We start from the raw sequence: 20371 nt of genomic DNA, 5'->3' as shown, positions 1-20371 counted from the left end.
TTAAAGTGGCAGAATGATTCTTCTTGTATCTACTTGATAAAGCCTGGAGTTAGTCAGCTCTAAAGCAGAAAGGGGAGGAGGGAGGCAGAGGAAGATACAATTCTTTAACTCACATGTCCTTGATCATCCAACTCATTGTTGGTCAGCTTGAGTTTGTCGAAACTGACCACCTGTCTCATCCAGGTGTCTCCAGAAGCAAGAGAATCCGGGTGTATATAAACCCTGGGAGGCACAGGGGAATCCGCATTGCCAGCCACCATCCACTTGGAGCTGTGATACACGTATCTGAGACAGAGAGGGAAAGAGGAGAATTTAGAGACAGATGCAGAGAGGGATGGGCCTGGGGGGGGGGCGGAATAGAGATAGGAATGAGGACAAAGAGATGACAAGAATGGAGAAGTAACAGGAATGAGGTAGAGAATATAAATGAGAAAAAGAGAAAGGCAGGTAGGAATCCGGGGGAAATGGGACTGACATGGAAATGGACAAGGGAACAGAGTGAAGGAGGGCCGAGAAATGTTGTGGTCAATGATCAAAGCTACAGCTCTGGTGGGGAAAACGTTCTCACAGTCCTTTTCCTTTCTTCTCCCTCTCCTTGCCGTGCACCCCTGTGTGCGCACAGGCATCCTGAGCCCGCGTGTCTAGCTAGGGAAGAGGTATTTTACTGCAACCTTTCACCTTCCAAATGCAAACCATATAATCCCTTGGCCACTTGTTCAGGATTTTGTTCCTTATTAAAAACATCTTCCATATTGTTCTATAAAAGGCAGCCATGTGTAGATACCCTTTAAGTCTCTCCTCATTAACCATTTCCTTGCTAAGAGCCTGAATTCTGAGTGTTTCTAGGAGAACGGAGATCCTCTGTGCAACCATTCCTACAAATACCACCAAAATCTATTGGGAGCCTCATTTTGAGATTGATCATCTTCCACATTATTTTCCCATAAACACCACTAAACCCCGAAATGTTGTTGGCAGTAGAAGAGATCAGTTTTCTAGGCCCCATTGGCTTCCCCGTAGTACTGAAAAGCCATCTCCAGGGATCTGGTGCTTCCTTGCTTCTCAGTTCCAAAGGACCATGTGAGACCTGGACCTTGGCATACAGAGACACTCAGTCCAGATTACAACTTCCAAGATTCTTTAAAACATACCGGAAGCATCTTCTCTTTTAAGTCCTGCAATCCAGGCCTTGTGTCTCTTGACCAGTTCTCTTCCCCTATCCTGGCCTTCAAATTCATAGGTTTGGGGCCAAGTTTTCCAACTTTGGATATTTAAAAATAAGCCATGATTTAATGATTTGACTAGTATTTTTTTTTCTAGGTACTGGGGATTGAATCCAGAGGTGCTTTACCACTCAACTACATCCCCAGTCCTTTATTTATTTTGCATTTTGAGACAGGCTCTCACTAAATTGCAAGGCTAGCCTCTAACTCGTGATCCTCCTGCCACAGTCTCCTGAGTAGCTGGGATTACAGGCATGCACCACCATGCCTAGCTTTCTAAAATGCTAAAGAAACTTGGCAGCTTTTTTTTTAATAAGAACTGCATACAAGTCATCTAAGAGACATGAAGATGATGATAGATTTTAATGGCATTGAGAGAACACTATCTAGCAAACCCATACCCATATTAAGGACAATAATTCTCACTAACTAGATGTTCTTCTTGAGGTCTTACCCAATGCTCCATATATTAGATGTGTGATTGAATATGCTACACTGGCCCATTTCCCCTTCCATTCTCCAAAATAATTCAATCCAACTCATTTAGCATTTCACAAATCAAATGATTTGAGATTTTAATCAATGTCAATGTTAACTAGATTCATTTTAGGCTCAAGAAACATTTAAACTTTTGCTGCCCTAAGAGACACTATAAATTCCTTTTCTGCCTGGAGACCTAGAAAGGATTCAAGACCAAACTATTACTGAGCCCTGTTTCTTATGTCCTACCTCTAGTTACCACTTCCTGCCTGATACTCTGCCACAAGCCATTGGCATTTCCTTGTTCCCTGTGCAGTGTACCCTGTTAAAATGTTCCACCTAATGAGTTTAAAGAACTGTCTTGGCATGCTGGCAATTCCCACCATTCCTACCTGTATCTTTTATTGTCCACAGGTACAATGTCCATTGCTATGTAGTACTGTTGGTGTGGATCCAGGCCAGTGATTTTCACTCTCATGGCAGGAAACATCCTCCTGTGAAAAGGAACAGGAAATAAGCTCTTAAGAGTGTGGGGGGGGAGTACCAGGAGTAAAAGTCTAACCTACTCTTAAGTTTTAAAGATTGTTGATTTGTTTTTCGCTCTGAAAATGATCACTATGAAATATAGTGGAGACCGATATTGCTGAAACAACATCTCTTCTTAGTTTAAATTGCCTTATTTGACGACTCATTCATTCACTCAAGAGGCTCTACCATGCCCTATATCTGCTTTATATTTTTAATTAATCTTTAATGTAATATATGTGTTTGGGGGAAAGGGTATCAGCATGTCTCCACACAACATTTTCTATTAGCTATAATCGTCACGAAGATAAACACAATAATTTACCTACTTCTTATTATCCAGGGGACTTTTGACAACTAATTGTAGGTGATTGTAAAATATGTTTGACAGACTGAGTTTATTTTTAAATCGTCACTCTAAAAATAATCTCAAAAAAAAAATGAGAAAAAGTGAAGGTGCTATCAGTCCTCCCCCAACACACACAAAAAAAAGTCCACCAAAGTTCCTTTCAATTCATAAAACTGTAGGAACATTTCTGCAAGTTCTCAGGCTGTCAACGTGTGTGTCAGAGGAAGGACCCTGTGGAATAAGGAGCAAATACCAAATGAATTCTAGTGGCCTCTGGGCACTACCTTGTTTCTACCACAATGGCTTGTTAAACTTGCCAAAGCCAGTGAGGTCAGGATATGGCACTTTACAACCTCTCTCATAATTGAGGAGAGGAGGAGAGTGAGCAGACCAAAAGAGGTATTGGGTTTCAACAAGTCTAGAATAAAGTTCACCATTCTTTATCCATAAGAAAGAAGAAAAACACCAAGCTCTTTTGCATCGAGCCAGACATAAAAAGTGCTCAGTTCAAAAATTTGGATTGCCTTGAATATGCTGTAGGGTACTTGTACACAGAATGCTGCATTAAGCTTAACCATCTGGGGCTGGTTAGTCGAGCTGGGCAAAGCACAGTGCTAATGAGGTCAAGGTCACAAGCTTGATCCACATATGGCCTAATTGGCTTTGCTCCATTTCACGGCCATAGACCATACTCTGACCTCAGACAGCCATCTTCCAAATGTATGCTGGACGATTACAGGACATGCTCTCTATGCAAGTCACACATTCCCTACTTATCCAGGAAAAACAATCCAGGAGCAAATGTCCTCTGTCAGTAAGTCGATGATATCATGATATTTGAGGGATACAAAAGGGATCACACACCTTCAATAAGGATGATGGCTAATTCTTAAATAGTTGCAAAATATAACATATAACCATTCCTTCTTTCCCACTTTATTACTTTTCAGAAGCTTCTGCTGTTAAATCAGTTTAGATTTTTCTTCCCCTACCCTTATAGAAAGCTTTATATTTTAGATTTGTGGTGGGCTATTAAAATGTGATGGCTGGCTACTCAATGACTGAATCTAACATTCACAATAGACAGTTTGATCCACATTAACTCTTTCCAAAAATTTGAAAAACTTGGTTAACACATTTAAATACAGATCAGTAATTCCCTCCTCAGTAAGAGTGGCTCACAATTGCCCTGTGTGTATGTATGATTGGACAGCATCTCTCCAGGGATAGAGACAAAGTCGTCTCACCTACTACCTGAGGTAAGGAAATGTGGTTCCTCTCAGTCACCTACAGAGGTTGTATTACACTGACAGAAACTGATTTTGCTTTTGTCTTGATGACTTCAAGAAAAGGGGTTTAATGTCTTGTTTAATACCTGCTTTGTCTGGAACAGTCATGTGACCTCGAATGCAGAAGCTACCCAATCCCTTCCCAGTATCCAAGCTCTAAAATGAATGAGCTGTGTGACTCTGAATAAGTCTCTAGCCCTGTCACCTATAAAACAAAGCAAAGGGATGAGATCATCTCTAAGGTGCCTCCCTGTTTAAAATTCTATGACTAAAGTTGAATTCCCTTAACAACTTGGCAAGCATTGTTTCTCCTTTTGGCATTTTAGCACAGAATATCAAGTGGAGTCAGAATACTCTGGAGAAATATTAATCTTTCATATTTCACAAAAGGAGTTGTGTTTGGTGTTAATTTTATGGCTTAAGTTTAGGTCAGTCGTATTTTGTCTTCTCAACCCAATAATCCCTAGAAGCACCTCTGTCCATGGTGCTGACTACATGGATTGCGTTGGTATATTCAACAATGGGGGGTTCTATAGACTTGCAGTAACTCTAAATCAACAGGATTCATTTGGGTGTGGGAAATGGGTGGTGACTAAGATCTTAGGGGTAAAAAGGCAAAGAGTCATATATAATTAAAATAACTAAGTGAATGAAAGCTGGAATTAAAATTAAAAAGGATACTACATAGGAAGGAAAATGAAGTGAGAAGAAACAAATTGACCAGGGGGATAAGAAGGGATGAAGAAAATTCACAGAAGAAGAAGCCTTTTTGGTGTGTTTCTGAGTTGTCCAGAATAATCTGAATTAAGAGTTACATGCAGCAATAGCTGAGGCAATCCAGTACAGAAACAAAGGCCAGGCACAGTAGTGCACACCAGTAATCCCAGCTACTTGGGAGGCTAAGGCAGGAGAATCACAAGTTCAAAGTCAGCCTGGGAAACTTAGGGAGACCCTGTTCCAAAACAGAAAAAAAAAATAAAAGGACTGGGGATGTATCTCAGTGGTAAAGTGTCCTCAAGATCAATTCGTCCCCCCACAACATACACCACATTAAAATACTAAAATAAAAATAAAAGATTTCAACATGAGTTAGGAATAATCTGTGTATGTGCTAGGGAATATGTGGGTATATCCAGGTATTGAGGTGAATTTTTAAAAACAGAAATGTGCAGAAGAAATGGTGAAATCAGCTACCAAAGAGTCGTCAAGTAGGTGCTCAAATGAACTGAATTCACTGAAGTGTAGGGGTGAGAGAGTGGTTCAGGACAAGAGCAACTAGAAAACACAGACCCATCAGCAAAGTGAAAGCACCAACTAACACCTAGGAAAGCTTCTAGTCCAAAAAGAAAAAAACAAAGAATACAATAATTTGCCTCGCCTCTCTATAAACTTCTTGCCAAAAATCAAAACACTAAAACTTTCAAATAAAAACTTTTTTCCTTGGATTGCTTTGTTTTCTCTCAAACCTGAACACCACAAAATATGGAAGAGGAGAACATAAAACCCAGGTAACAAGAAAGAGATGGCACTGAGAATAAGTCTTCAAAGTTGCTCCACCTAAGAAGACTTTTGATGGTTTTGTTCACCACTAAAACTTAAAGAAGAGGGCTCCAGAAGAGAGAGAAAATGAACAAGGTTTCAGGTTCATTCTAACCTCATATTTAATGATGTTTATTGTACTGAGAGGTTTCCCCTAAATGCATGTGGGTGAACTGGGCCAAATCAAAATATTCTTTCATTTTATTTTTATATTTCATTTTACATTTTATTTTATTTTATTTATATTTTACTTTATATAACCATGTTCATGCAAACAGTGAGGTGGATCTTCTTTTTGTCCCATGACATGTGAGTCCATGTATACTGGCTCCAAAAATATAAAAGAAGCATAATTCGTTTTGCTTTATCTCAGTTAGCTACTTCTATACTCTCAAAAACTTATTCCATTTTTAATTTTATCTCAATCATTTTCATTCTGAATCCAAGCAGGGAGAACCACAACCATTTCTTAATAATTCAGAGCTACGGGGCTGGAATTGCAGCTCAGAGGTAGAGCACTCACCTAGCACGTGTGAGGCCCTGAGTTTGATCCTCAGCACCAGATAAAAATAAATAAATAAAATAAAGGTATTGTGTCCAACTATAACTAAAAAATAAAATATAAGAAAAAATAGCTCAGAGTTATAAGTCTATAACACCATTGCTTTGGAGCCACATCAATTTATGTAAACTTCTGGAACTATCTCTTACTCTCCCTGTGCCTTAGTTTAGTGAATTAACCTCCTCCAGTCTTTGCATCCTTGTCCATACATGGGATGATTATATCCTACCTCATAGGATTTCTGTGGTGTTTAAAGGACATAATATATGTTGAGTTTCCAGCACAAAACAAATACCTAACAGTGGAGAATTGAAAGACGTCAATAAAGGAGTAGTTCAACTAAAAGTATCTCTTTCAAGAGGAGCTTTTTGTAGATTGTATCATTTTAGGTAAACAGTTTTGCAAGAGATTCCCCACAGATCACCATTCAAATTTCATAATCTTAAACCAACAAAAAAGTGCAGTGGATCAACCAGCAGGGCTTAGACCATACACCGTACACAATTCTTACACAAGCATCTGATTGTTTTAAATGACTTATAAGATGTAAGGTATTGTTTGGGGAGCAGACTTCTTGCAAACTTTGGATGTGAGAGTAAACACTGACCTTGGTAATCGGTATTTTGGCCATGGGTACCATGGGTCCACAGAATCAGCTGATGTCCATTGTAGGTGGAAAATGTTTGGGAGAACAGAGGTGATTTCTATTTGGGTACTTGGAGGAAGATAGCAAATCACAGTAAATGCAACAGGACAACATTACCAAGTGTCCCAAGGTAGGAAATGGGGTGCAAGTTGCACTGGCTTAACTGACACTACTACAAATATGTGGAGTCTGCGGATTTGGTTCTCCATCCAAAGAAACTCATCCTTACCTCCCGGCTTTGGTGATGATCATTTCTGTCCCAATGTCATGGAACCTCTTCCAGAGGTCAGCGCATTGCAGCTCCACCTGGATCTCTTCCATGGAGGACATGGCAGCAGGCACAGGGCCGGCGGCACCTGAGGCCAGGTCAGCGTGAGCGCTGAAGGAGCAGGAGGTTCGCTCAGTGAGCACCTCTGAGTCTGAACCAGTGCTCTGCTCGGAATCTGCAAAATAAACAATCAAGCCTTAGGTGAGAAACTGCTGAGCTGCCCCCACCCTTGGCCCGGAAAGACAGGGGGGCGGGGGGACGCTGTGCAGAGGGGTGAACAAAAGGAGACTTGAAGCTGGGAGCTCCAGAGCACGGCACTCAGGGTATTTTATTATTTTTTTTATGGTTTGTTTTTGTGATTTACGACCTCCTTTCAGGTTTCGTGTTTCCAACATGACATCTGGCATTTTAGTAAGTTTTAGCAACAGCTGAAGAAAATTGGCCCACAACAGGCCATATAAGGAGTACTAATGTCACTGTGTTGAAGGGAATGAGGCCAAACTGGGGTGACCCCCCCAAAAAAATTCCAGATTAATGGAAAATATCAATGAGAGGTTGAATCTCCAGACCTAGATTAGACAATTTCACTTGAGGTAGAAAAGATCCAAGGCTACAGACGATGTGTGTGCTTTCATTTCCCACCACTCAGTATCCTGGCCCATCGGTCTGTTGCTTTGAAACCCAGCAATTTTTCCTCCACTCATGTATGCCCTGGTCATCAAAAGTAATGAAACGTTGTTTGGGCTCTTTAGAAGCACTTTGTCACATATTTGAGTAAATGGTTTTTTCCTAGGAACCCAATCAGGCCATTCTTGATGGGAAAAAAATCTCTGTTGTGAGGCAAGGATATAAGCATATGGAAAAAGTTACTCGAGAAGGCAGTTGAAACAAAAGGAATAAATGAGTTCAGGAGACACCTTGATTGGTTTCTGAAGTATGGGTGAGGGGAGGGTTGATCCAAACAGGAAGGTGGGATTCAGAAAAACCAAATAAAAAGCTGGCATGCTGGGTCAGATGGTCCTGTCCTGTGTCTTCTGTTCTCATGAAGAGAGGTGTGTGTGTGGCTGGCGGGGAGACAGGAGGCAGAAAGATGGAGAAGGCTGAAGTCAGATGTACCAGAGAAGATTCCTCAGGAATTTATACATTTTTCTCTGAGGAACTGGATGCCAAGAATTCTAAGTTCTCAGGTTTTCCAAATTGAAATTAGCTAATTCAATGTTATTAGGCCAAACGGTACTGCAAACCAAGCCTAAGAACCTGTTTCTATAACACAGCCTCAATACTGAACATTCCCTCCGTAAAGTAAATATTGATGAGTAAAGTTTGGATTTTTCGAAAGAAGCATATAACTCTGACAAAGGACCTCTATTTTTAACTTTTTAAAAATTGACATAATAATTGTACAAATTATGGGACAGTGTTGATAATCTGATATATGCGTACAATATACAATGATTAAATCAGACCATTTACCATTTTCATCTTCTTAAATATTTATCATTTTTGCTAGGTTACTTTATTTTTCTTTTTTCAATTAAATTTATTTTTGATTGATCTATAAAAACACAAAAATTGTATATTTCAATGGGGGTGATATGATGTGTCAATGTTTGAATATATTTGTAATGTTTAGATCAGGTTAGACATATCTGTCTTCTCAAACACTTATCGTTTCTTGGTGGTGAAAACTCAAAAATTCTTATGTCTAGTTTTCTGAAATGTGCAGTACATTAGTTCTACTGTGTGACAGTGCACCAAATCTTCTTGCTTCTAATATAAACATAACTGAGTGCCCATAGATCCACCTTTCCCATTCCTTCCTTCTCCTACTCTCCCCAGCCTCTGGTAACCATACTGTACTCTCAATTTTTATAGGACTGAATTTTTTAGATGTGAGCTCTGAGTGAGAGCATGTGGTACTTGTCTTTCTGTGGCTGGTTTATTTCACGTAACATAATGATCTCCAGTTTCATGCATGTTGACACAAATGACAGACTTTTATTCTTTTATTGGCTGAATAGTATTCCATTGGACATATGTACAGCATTTTCTTTATCTACTCATCAGTTGATGAACATAGGTTGTTCCCATGTCTTGGCTCTTGGAAATAGTGCTGCAACGAACACGAAAGTGTAGATGTCTCTTTGACATACTAATTTCATTTACTTTAGATATATAGCCAATAGTAGAATTGCCGGATCACATAAGAGTTCAGTTTTAAGTTTATTTTTCACGTTTCCCATAAAGTTTGTACTAATTTACTCTCCCACTGAGAGCACTAAGGTGTTTTCTTTCTTCCACATTCTCATCCACACTTTCCCAATGTCTATTTTAATCACAGACATTCTTACTAGAGTGAGGTGATATGGGATTGTGATTTTCATTTGCTTTTCCTGGAGGATTAGTGATATTAAACATTTTTTCATGTACTTGCTGGCCACTCCTCTGCCTTCTTGTGAGCAACGTCTGTGTAAGAATTGACAAGTGACTTTGTAATGCTGTCAAGATTCAGAGCTTCTCGCAGGTCAGTCTTTGACCAGTATAATGGAAGAAAGAAGGTCCAAAATGCCCACCCATCTTGCTACCTCCCTCACTCAACTGCAACAGGTCTCTACACCTGTGAACAACATGTCCCATGGGTTCTTTGTCTTTCTTTCTAACCCTGGATTTTTTTCTCTGTCAAACCTAGGCAGCATCCTTGGCAAGAGTATCTTACAGTCTTGTCAGTGTCCACAGGGAACAAAGTGTCAGTTCCATCCATCCTCTCCCGTTCCTCATCTGTCACTTCTATATACCTTCAGATAGCTGCAGAATGGAATCATACCTCCTAGAAAAAAAGTTTCTTACCAAAAACTTTGGCTTATCCATAATCACTAATCCAGCTAATATCCTCTCCAAAAAAATTAAAAATCTATAAAGTTTTATAATTGGGTTCTACATGTCTAAGCATATAACTTTGTGTCTCAGGACCAAACAGGAGCTATTTTTTGGTCTCCTTAAAGCACAGAAAAGTACAGCTACTTATCTAAGATAAGAGCTGTTTCTGAGTGAAAAATCTTAGCCTGACTCCGTATCATTACACACTCAGCAAAACATAGTAATTCAGATTTCCTAAGAAGTGGATTTCCAATTCCCTTTTTGTGTCTGTAATATCCCAAGAGCTCCTCATTTACCATAAATATTATGAATTGTTATAAACCTCTCAAAACAAGTTTTTTTAAAATAAAAAAATCTTAACCTCCATTTGTAGCAAAGAATTACAAAATCTCCTCACCACAGAGTTCTCCCATGATGAAAAGGTTGGAAGTAGACACCCTAGGTAGAGCCCAGCAGAAGTTTTAGAGATGATTTCTCTAATGTACGTTTAGGAAGGGGGAAGGGAGGAAAGAAATCACTGAGCCAAGTCATAAATATTTAATGGTAGTCTAGTTGAGGCTGTGATTGAAATAGGGACTGTCACTGGAGAATTAGGAAATAGGAGACTCAACTCTTAACTCATTATGTCATCTGGAATAAAAGGAGACTCAAAATTTAACATTAAAGGATTAACAAATAACCTTAAATAAGTCGCTTAACCACAAAGGTCCTATTTCCTCATTGTGCAATGAGAAGAACTGAACTGAATACTTCTTGAATCTCTTCTCTCTCTCTGATGATTTGAAGAAAGTAAATTAGGAAATGCAAGTGATTACCCAGGAAACCTCAATTAGAAGCATCAAATTTAAACCTGTTTGGGCAAGACAAGTTAAATAAGGAAAAAGACTAGGGAAACAGATTCACATTATCATAGGGATTAAAGAATTGAGTGGCTATGCCTAAGGGTTTACAGTTTCAATCAAACCAATCAATAAGCACCTGTGAGCATATGGCTCTAGATGAGGTACCATATAGATAATTAGAAACAGAATTTCAGACCTTGAGAAGTTTCCTAGTTAGTGTTGATTAATTATGTGTTTATTGAGTGCTTACTATGTGCCCAGCACTGTGCTAGATTCTGAAATACCAAGTCCACAAAGGGACTCCATTTCAAGGTATTTACAATAGAGGTGGAGGCTGGGTATATTCATAAATAATCAGAAAATAAGACAAATGACTATCATACAGTTTTCCACAACATTACGTATTATCTCAAATATCTTGTAGAAATCCAGAAGAAAAAAAAAAGAAATTTAAGGAGATTAGAACAGTCCTGATAATCCATGGGTACTAGTAAGGAAATGAAAAAAAAAAATCTATGCAAGCAAAGGCAGTGTGGTGAGAATTTACAGAGACAGCTATTTACACCCCTGGAAATACTCTGCACTCCAAAATTCTCACTATCACAAAGTAGAACTAGTGACTGTAATTACAGATAGTAGGCACCAGCCACCTTCGAAATAATTTGAATATGCCATGAAGTTTTCCAATCCCAGTTGTTTATTATATATCATAATTTGAATAATATAATATTATGATATTATATTAAGTAACTAATGTATAGTTTATTTAAATTTCTAGAAGAGTTAAGGTTACCTGTGAGATATGCTGCCCTCTAATACCCTTAAAACAGTAACCTCAGAGTCAAGATCAATAGGCTTGGTAAACATAAAGTCTAATCCTTTGGAACACTTATATGCTGCTGGTACAATGGCAAATTAAAACTTCCACTATGGAGATCAAAATGGAAGTTCCTTGAAAGACTAAGAATGGAACCACCAAATGACCCAGCTATACCACTCCTCGGTATTTATCCAAAAGAATTAAAGTTAGTGTGGTACAGCAATACACAAATTTCTCATGTTTAGAGCAGCAGAATCTACAATAGTCAAATTATGGAACCAACCTAGGTGTCTGTCAACAGATGAATAGATAAAATAAAATGTGGTAAATACACATTAAGAGTTTTACTCATCCACAAAGAAGAAAGAAATCATGTCATGTGCAGGAAAATGGATGGAACTACAGAATATCATGCTAAGTGAGATAAGCCAGACTCAGAAAGTCAAGGGTCATATGTTTTCTCTCATATATGGAAGCTAAATAGAAAAAAGAAAAGAGACCTCATGAAAATAGAAGAGAGACACTAAAGTAGATTAAGGAGTTCAGAGGAGGGAGAAGGGAAGGAAAGGGGGGTACAGTGAATTAAGCAGACTGAATTAGGCTATGAATATGTGTGGATATATCAATGAGTACCACTATTATGTGTAAGTCTAATGCACCCAGAAAAAATCAATAACAAAAAGTTTACTCTTTGGATGAATGCATTTCTGAATCATAGTTATGTCTTATGCTAAGCAAATTTATAAATTTAGTTATTAAATTAAAATATGTAATCCAGCTACCTAAGTGATGAATATAAGAAATACATAGTTGGTTTTCTTAATAAAATCATGTCATTCATTCAAAAAACAATCCCTTGAAGTAAAAAAAAAAAAAAGTAAAAAAAAAGACCTTTGCTCTTTCAAAATAAGCATGAAGAACTCATTTGAATGACCCAGAAAGCTTTGTTGACCATCAGATGCCTTTTATGAATAGCATTTCACCATGGGGAGTTTCAGTAAATCAGGAACATAAATGATAAAGTGACATTTCACAAAGAAGTTAAAGGAGAAACTCAGGAAACCTATAGTGAGCCGGTCACATCGTGTGATTTGTAAGGTCAAACCAACATAGTTCCATTCCCCCTCGAAATCCTTATATCAGTTCATAGCACTGCTCACTTTCTATCCCACTGATAAAATGGATACTGTAAGATGAAGTTCATAAACAGTTGAGTTTATTCATAAATAATAGTAGTGACAAAGTAGTTTCTGAATTTATGTTTTATACATGTAATACATCCTTCTAATTGATGAGGTAGAAAGCATATATGTTTATGTCCATTTTGTAGATGAAGAAATTGAAACCAAGAGAAATTGAAAGCTAACAGGGTAGAACACAGGCCTTCTGCTTCCTAATTAAATGATCAGATGTCCCTGAGCTCAAACTAGGTTTGACCCTGGCCAAAGCAGCTGGCAATTCTGCTAACACTTCTCAACTATTTTAACCATTCCCACAACTGAAATGGTTTAAACATGTTTGATCTTGGCTGAGTCACATAACTATTCTGGTTCCCAATTTCCTTAATCTTTATAGCACAGCACATGCACATTTAATTAGAGGTGCTATAAAGACCCTTTCAACTCTAATGTTTAATGGATGGATTAGTAGTGCAGCTTAGAGACCACCAAGTCTAACAACAGCAAACCAACCACAATAAATTGATTTGGTTATCATACATATAAATGCCTAAATTGCCTACACTTGATTTTAATGAACAGTTATTATCAAGATTGGAGATATTTTTTAGCACATTTTTACAGTCAGCCAACTGATGTGCATCTGCACTTAACAGATAATTTTGAAGAATCATTCAAGAATGCAGTGAACAAAGCATATTTAGTTCTGTGTCTCTGCTATTCACCAGGAGTGGGAAACTTGCAAGTCTCTTTGGTTCATTTGACCTCTGTTTCCTTATCTTTAATGTTAGAAGCTGAGGGTCTAAGACATGATCCAGCTTTAAAAATTATATTTGTAGCTATAACAAAACACAATCTAATGATTCTGTTGATAACCATGTAATTGGCTTTGAACAATGAGATGAATATGAGTTCACAAGAACTATCCCCAAATGTTAGTAGGTAACATCTGTTGAGCTCCTACTATGTGTCAGGCACTCTGCTAAGACTTTTTAATATATAAAATATCATTTATGTCAAAGTTTAGATTACATCAGTTCTACTGTCTAAGGATTTCAGACACATGGGACTATATTTAATTACATTTTTATTTCACCAAACATTCGACTTTTTATAGACCAGGTTATATACTAATGGTTCAAGACAGTTAAACCAAGTTCTTGCCCTTAAGGGGAGCTCACATGGTAGGAAGGACCTACTTAAAAAGACTAATGATGCTAGCTGCTCCAACAAAGGTGGGAAAAAAAAAAGTGTTAAGATGCTTTGAAAAGGAAACAACAATTACAAGAGAACTGAGAAGACTTCATGAGGTGACATTTGAGTATGGAAGTTGAAATATAAGGTTCAGTATCAATGAACAAGGAATAATGGGGAAAGAATTTCATCATCAACAAGGATTTGGCATTTTTAGAGACTGATAAGCAAACTGATATGGCCATAGTTTATAATATGTAAAAAAGAAAGAAAAGAAAATTAGAGATTAAGATGGAAAATCAGGTTCAACTCAACTAAACAACTATTTATGGAACATTTACAGTTTTCTACTCATTCTTTTAGGCTCTTGGGACACCAGGGAACAAATAATTCCTGGCCAAATTGAGTTTGGAGAATCCTGGATGTCAGAACATTCAATTCTCCACAAACTCAAATTTTATCTTATATTATAGTGATGATGGTTCTGCCACCCAGACTCTGAATTCCATAAGCCAAGCCTGATGCTTTGCCACATCTTCTGTGTGAATGAAATATCATAGCCTGGTTTCAGTATGGCAGAGGAGTGCTAGAAGACAATGGCAGAGGTAGAATTTTCTGAGATTAGATGCACAATGCCACTTCTGTAGGATTGAACACCAACTCTTATCTATTCCCCCAAGGAAAAAGATAATTTAAACAAATAAAGGAGAAAGACTCAACTGAAATTTTAATCTAAACACTTTATCTGTTTTTTTTTTTTCCCTTCTGCCAAGGGCTGATGCCTGACCATATTGAGTGGTATCTTCTATTTGATTTTGTAGGAGAGTCATTCCTTGGTCTAGTTCCTAAATTTCAACGTTCCCAATCCCAAAATTCCATGGCCATCTCAGGTCTTCCATTCACATCAGGGCAAACCTCAAAATCTTATACACAAGCAGCACTCTTGGTATCAAGTATAAGTGGAATCCTATTTCCAGAGGACCTCTGCAGTGCAAATTATCAGATAGCTTAGTGAAAGCTGGTGATGAAACTTCATAGAGTAATTCTAAATATGGCCGAAGCAGAGCATTTGGCACTATCCTGAGTACGGACTGAGCCCAAATTTGATACTCAGTCCAGAGCTTCAAGGGAATGAACTATAACCCAAGTTGGATTAAACTAAAATTACGATAATAGCAAACACTCAAATAAGCCTGTGTAGATGACTTCAGTAATGGAATGGAGTCTTTGAGCTCTCCGTGCCCTCCAAGTTCTATTTGGGAGAAAGGGGGTTGGTAACCTGAAGCCAGCAATTCCCATGCCAATAAGCCAATTAAGGAGACTAAGAGCTCATATCTCTTTAGCTGCCTAAAGCATTCTCTAACTAACAACCAGCACCTCTCTCAGTGATGCATAGAACACAGCAAGGACTTGAAGTCATCTCTGAGATCTAAGCCTTTTTTTAATATTTATTTTTAGTTGTAGTTGGATACAATATCTTTATTTATTTTTATGTGGTGCTCAAGATCGAACCCAGGGCCTCGAACGTGCTAGGCCAGCGCTCTACCGCTGAGCCACAATCCCAGCCCTGAGAACTAAGCCTTTTAAAGAAGTTTTGGAATAAAGTGAAGCAGTGATTATTATTATTATTTTTTATCTATTTCTGGGTGAACAGGCAAAGGTTCACTGACACTAAAAGTTTCACCTCTCACATTCCAGAATGCTTTGAAGGTGGAGGGAATTTACAAAAAAAAGGAAAAGATATAATGGGTATTCTATTAGACCTTTTATTTATGGTCTTACACAAATTTCCCAGAAACCCTATGAAGTAGGCATTAATGCTGCCACTTTTCAAACGTGTAGGCAGAGGCATGGCATGACTAGAAGACTTCCCTCATTATTTGAGCAGGAGAAGTCAGTTAGTTCACACTGGAGTTGATGTTCTTCCCACTGTGGACTGCGGCTGGCTTTCAGAGCTAGAACTGAATAGCTGTGCACTTTCAGACTGCTAGGAAGACAGCTCTATGCAAACAAAAACATTGTCAGTTCTTTGGGGGGGGGGGAGCAAATCCAAACCAAGGTAAGGGGGATTGGATTTTCCTTTCTCAGTACCAGGGCAGTTATGTCGGGCAATGATTTAATTCCCTTCACCAACCTGACATTATTTAATACCTAAGTGTAAGTGTAAAAGGCTTCTTTTGTTGTATTTTACCTTCTATCCCTAGTCCAACCTGGGTCAAGTATCCAAATGTGACACTGAAGATCACTGTTGATGTCAAATTGCCCTTTTTCTTTAGCCTAGATCAATAAACCAAATAAGATTAAAAGGTACAGTACTTGGAAAATATTTGGGCTTTGAGAAATGTTTAATGACAGCAATGAAAGACAGGACAGGGCCTTTGAGTTAGTTCCTATTTGTGCAAAATTTGTTTGTTTAGAGGCTTAACTCAGATCAAAGTTCAAGGCCCAAAAGTTTTTAATGGTCTTTAATGAATGTGTATGTTTGAAGAGTATTCAGCTGATAATAATGTATGTCAAAGAACTTTACAAACAGAAAAGTGTCAAATTAACATAGTCGGTTCTATGCCAAAGTCAGGGAAACAACAACAAAAATAAGACAAATATGAGCTATGGGTTATCTAAAATAGCCTTGATTTCAAAGATTTTTTAGTTTCCCATAAAGTTAAAAATGGTGAGACCAATTCTTTTGGTTTAAAAGATATTCCTGATTAATGCACAACAACACATAAATGAAATAATCAAAATGGGCCCTATATAGCCAACCTAAATACCTCTTGGACCAGAGGCCTTCCAAAAGTTGATTCTGATCAACGGGGTGGCCTTTAAAATTTACCAGTTGATTTTAAGCTACCAACTGTCAACACAGCCCCTCCTTGAGGGGCTTGGCATTTTTCCTGGGCAAAGTGACACATTAGCTCATCCCCAAGCCAGTGCTTATTTAGCTCTTTGCAACCTTGACTTCCAACCTCCCGCCACCACTCCCACCACCAGCCACTGCCATAGCACCATATTACAACTGCCATCCTGGTCTTTTAATTTTTGTGAAGTGAAAAGTAGGCTTTCCTCCAAAGGCCCTAGAAGCTCTTAACCCGGTACCTTGTTAGAATGTTCCTATTAAACAACAGTAAGTAAATTCATGTTGATGTACTAAAGGGGAAGAACTAAACAGTCAATTGCTAAGCAACAAGAATAATTTAACTATGACTCCTGGAGACAGTGTCCTTGAAGGTAGTAATTTCAAGCATGTGAGTAGGATAGACATGTGAGCAGAGCCAGGAATATACAATGCCCTTTAAATGACACTCAGGAGACCTCCAGCTACACCAAGTTTAAAATACACCCACCCTGACATACAAACAGAGAACTAGTCTGTTTGGTGAATATGAGCAGTATATAGCTAACACCTATAATAACCTCTTCAGTAACCTGCTGAGTTCTTTCATTCAATCAATCATTTATTTGTTCAACAAGTGAAAAGTAGGCTTTCTTCCAAAGGCCCTGAAAGCTCTTCCCTATACCTTGTTAGAATGTTCCTATTAAAACAACAGTAAGTAAATTCATGCTGAGTGTGGAGGTGAGGTTGTGTGTTTTCTAGGTGCTTGATCATGACAGATACTCATTGAAGGGACTGAACTCACTGCACTTCATTTGAAGACCTCAAAAGCTTTCAGGGCAGACCTTGCCTATTAGTGTAACACAAATCACAGTCATGGAAGAAAAGCTGGTAGGATTCCAACAGTTCACGATATGAAGTCGATGATTGAGGATCTAGCCTAGGTTTGGCAATGCACAGGTGCTGTGAGGGGCACCAAATTGAATAAGATATGACCTATGCCAGTAGGTGCTTACAAAATATACTAAAAGTCAAAACTCAGCATGACACCTAGCACACTAGGGCTTGGTATCCAAAAGATGAAGGTCTACAGTTCATCTCTTCTCTTTCCAACTGCCTAACCTTGAGCAAGTCACTCGCCCTCTTTAAGCTTTAGTTTTATCATTTGTAAAATAAGGATACCTTTTACATAAAAGTTGTGAAACTTTTATGAATTGCAACAAGATGTGTGTATTTGTGTATTTACACAAACGCGGTGTAGATAGAAAAAGATTTGAATATATGAATACTGCTTTTCATATACTGTTATCTCAGAGAAATAGGAACAAAATGCCATGGTGTTTACAGGTGAGGGGAACCTCTTCCATTCCAGAAGTCTTTTGTGGGCATAAGGAAGAGATGTCTGAAATGCAAAGACAGACATGGGAAAAGAGGAGAAGGATCTTCCAGGAAAAATGAATGCTGTGGCAGAAGCATGTGTTTAGAGAACGGCAACATATTATATACCCAGATCACATCTGCATTTTCCCACTCGTATCCTTAGCACCTGGAACTGTGTCTGGCACCTATTACACACTCAATAAAATGTTATTTTGTTGAATGAATAAAATGTATGTTTAACAACACAGGTGGAGAAGAGCTGGGAGGGTAGCTGGTGCCACATGAGCAATCCTCAATGCTGTTCTTCCAATCTTCCTCCAGGAGACAAATAAGACCCTAGTAAAAAGATGTCTTAATTATGTACTATGTTCCCAGTGAAATCCCTATTAAATCCCAGGGTTGCCTCCTGACTATATAACGTGAACTGTTGGAATCCTACCAGCTCTTCTTTTCATGACTGTGATTTGTGTTACAATAATAGGCAAGGTCTGACCTGAAAGCTTTTGGGGTCTTCAAATGAAGTGCAGTGAGTTCAGTCACTTTAATGAGTATCTGTCATGATCAAGCACCTAGGAAACACACAGACTCACCTCCACACTCACCTGAGAAGCAAAAGGTGCTACAGTCAGGAGGATAAAATGGATAGAAGATCAACCCCTTCTACAAATGCTAGAGCTAGTGATGCTGAGGGAAAAGCAGAGAAGAGATGCCCTCCTCCAGGTACACAGAAACCCCTGACCAACAGCTGCTGCACCCCAGGTCCCCACACTTTGACTATCCCTGCTGTCTGCAGTGAAGTGGCATTTCCAGAGATGCTGGGGGGGGCGGGTATGGGAAAGAGCATGGACCATCTTCAGAATCAAAGGGACTCACTACCCTGCAAGCAACTTACCTTTTCGAGCCACTTTCCTCATCTAAAATGGGAATAATAAAAACCAAGAGATACTGATGCTTCTCAAGAAAGTCCCTGCACAGCATAGGAATACATTTAATTCTTTCCATAGTTTAGAAAGGGAGGTGACGTAAGATTTACATTTTGTTTTCCAATTTTCCTACTCATCTCTAAAAAGGAGAAAGAAAGTGTGTGTCCCTTTAAATGAAGAAAAACATATCCCAATAAAGAAAATATAAAATGGAAAATGGGAAAAGATCACAAAGCAAAAAGAATAAAAATAATTCAGGGCCTAATGGGGGAAAAAAAAACATTAAAATTGAATAGCATTAGTAGACATGGCAAAAAGGCAGAAGGAGCAAAAGCCAAAAAATTACAAACAAAACAAAACAAAAAAATACCACACACACACAATGAAAATGCCCACATAAGAAAGCCTGTTTTGTGTGAAACTTTTAAGGGATTATCTCCCGGTTTGCACTGCTTGAGAAGGAAACTAACCAGGTCTAGAAAGAAGAAAGATGGAGGCAGACTGCTGAGGAAAGATTTGTGCTGGATCTTCAGTAAAGAAAGTGGCCGGGGAGGCAAACTCTAGCCTTGAACAGAGAAGCAGGGAGAGTGTCTAAGGCTGAAGAAGCAACCCAAGGACACTTCTCCAGGGAGGCAGAGAGGCCAAAAGGAACAGGGAGGCTGTAGGGAGCCCTGACTCCAGCTCAGCTATGTTGTCGAGAGCACTCACTCCCTGCCTCGAGAGAGGGAAGTGTACACGAGGGAGGCAGAAAAGATCCAGAGCTTAGGTGAGGCTCCCAGGGGCCAGAGGGGGAGGCCCAAGAGTTGGGTGGTATAACCCTACTTTTTACCAGCGAGATTATTGAGACTCAGACTGAAGCTATCGTGCCGAGCACCACCACCCAGAAACATCTGAGAGAAAATAAGGCCCCAAGTCTTTACCCCAAAACTAGAAACTCATCCACCATCACACATCACCCTCAGGAAACCCTAAAATCAAATGCTTTCACAGAAGAAAGGAGCCTACTCCCAGGACACAGGGTAAGCCCTACGAGTGAAAGAAATACTCTGGATTAATGGTATTAATAGCATTCTCTTTTAATTTACAACTCACCCAAACGGCTGAAGACACTTGCAAAATTTAGAATTCTACCCTTACATCCTATGGTCCCAGACCCTCCAGTAAAACTCTGCCTCTTGAATGTCTCTTGTCGGTTTTTTTTTTTTTTCTTTTCTTTTCTTTCTAAAACCTTTTCCAAAAGGGAATGAGTCATCAAAGGATCCTAACCCCAGGTATACCCAGGGTAGATTTCTCCGCTGGCCAAGGACAGGGTGGGGTGAGGTAGAAAGTGCTTCTGTAGGTAGAAGGCTGGTTTAGGAATTTCAAAGTCAACATGTTATTCCTAACTCCCATCTCTAACTCCCTTCATCTTCACCAGGTCACTTGAATAATCCACCTGCTCCC

The 20371-nt window shown here is 38.8% G+C and overlaps 1 protein-coding gene across 1 annotated transcript in view; it reads right to left on the bottom strand.

Annotated features, from left to right (window-relative positions):
- Window positions 1-20371, bottom strand: part of Tbx15 (T-box transcription factor 15) — a 108413-nt gene that overhangs the window by 41990 nt on the left and 46052 nt on the right. The window contains exons 2-4 of the mRNA XM_046458295.2: window positions 6843-7056; window positions 2096-2197; window positions 114-285 (exon numbers count right to left, since the gene is read on the bottom strand). Of these exons, the coding sequence (XP_046314251.1) occupies window positions 114-285; window positions 2096-2197; window positions 6843-7056 (488 nt within the window). The remainder of the gene's footprint in view (window positions 1-113; window positions 286-2095; window positions 2198-6842; window positions 7057-20371) is intronic.

Source organism: Marmota monax, unplaced genomic scaffold (genome assembly GCF_021218885.2).
Source record: "Marmota monax isolate L192 unplaced genomic scaffold, Marmota_monax_Labrador192_F-V1.1 WCK01_AAM20220418_F8-fsc00087, whole genome shotgun sequence".
Taxonomy (NCBI): domain Eukaryota; kingdom Metazoa; phylum Chordata; class Mammalia; order Rodentia; family Sciuridae; genus Marmota; species Marmota monax.
The sequence above is the reverse complement of the archived record's forward strand: the minus strand, read 5'-3'. Positions and strand labels throughout refer to the sequence as shown.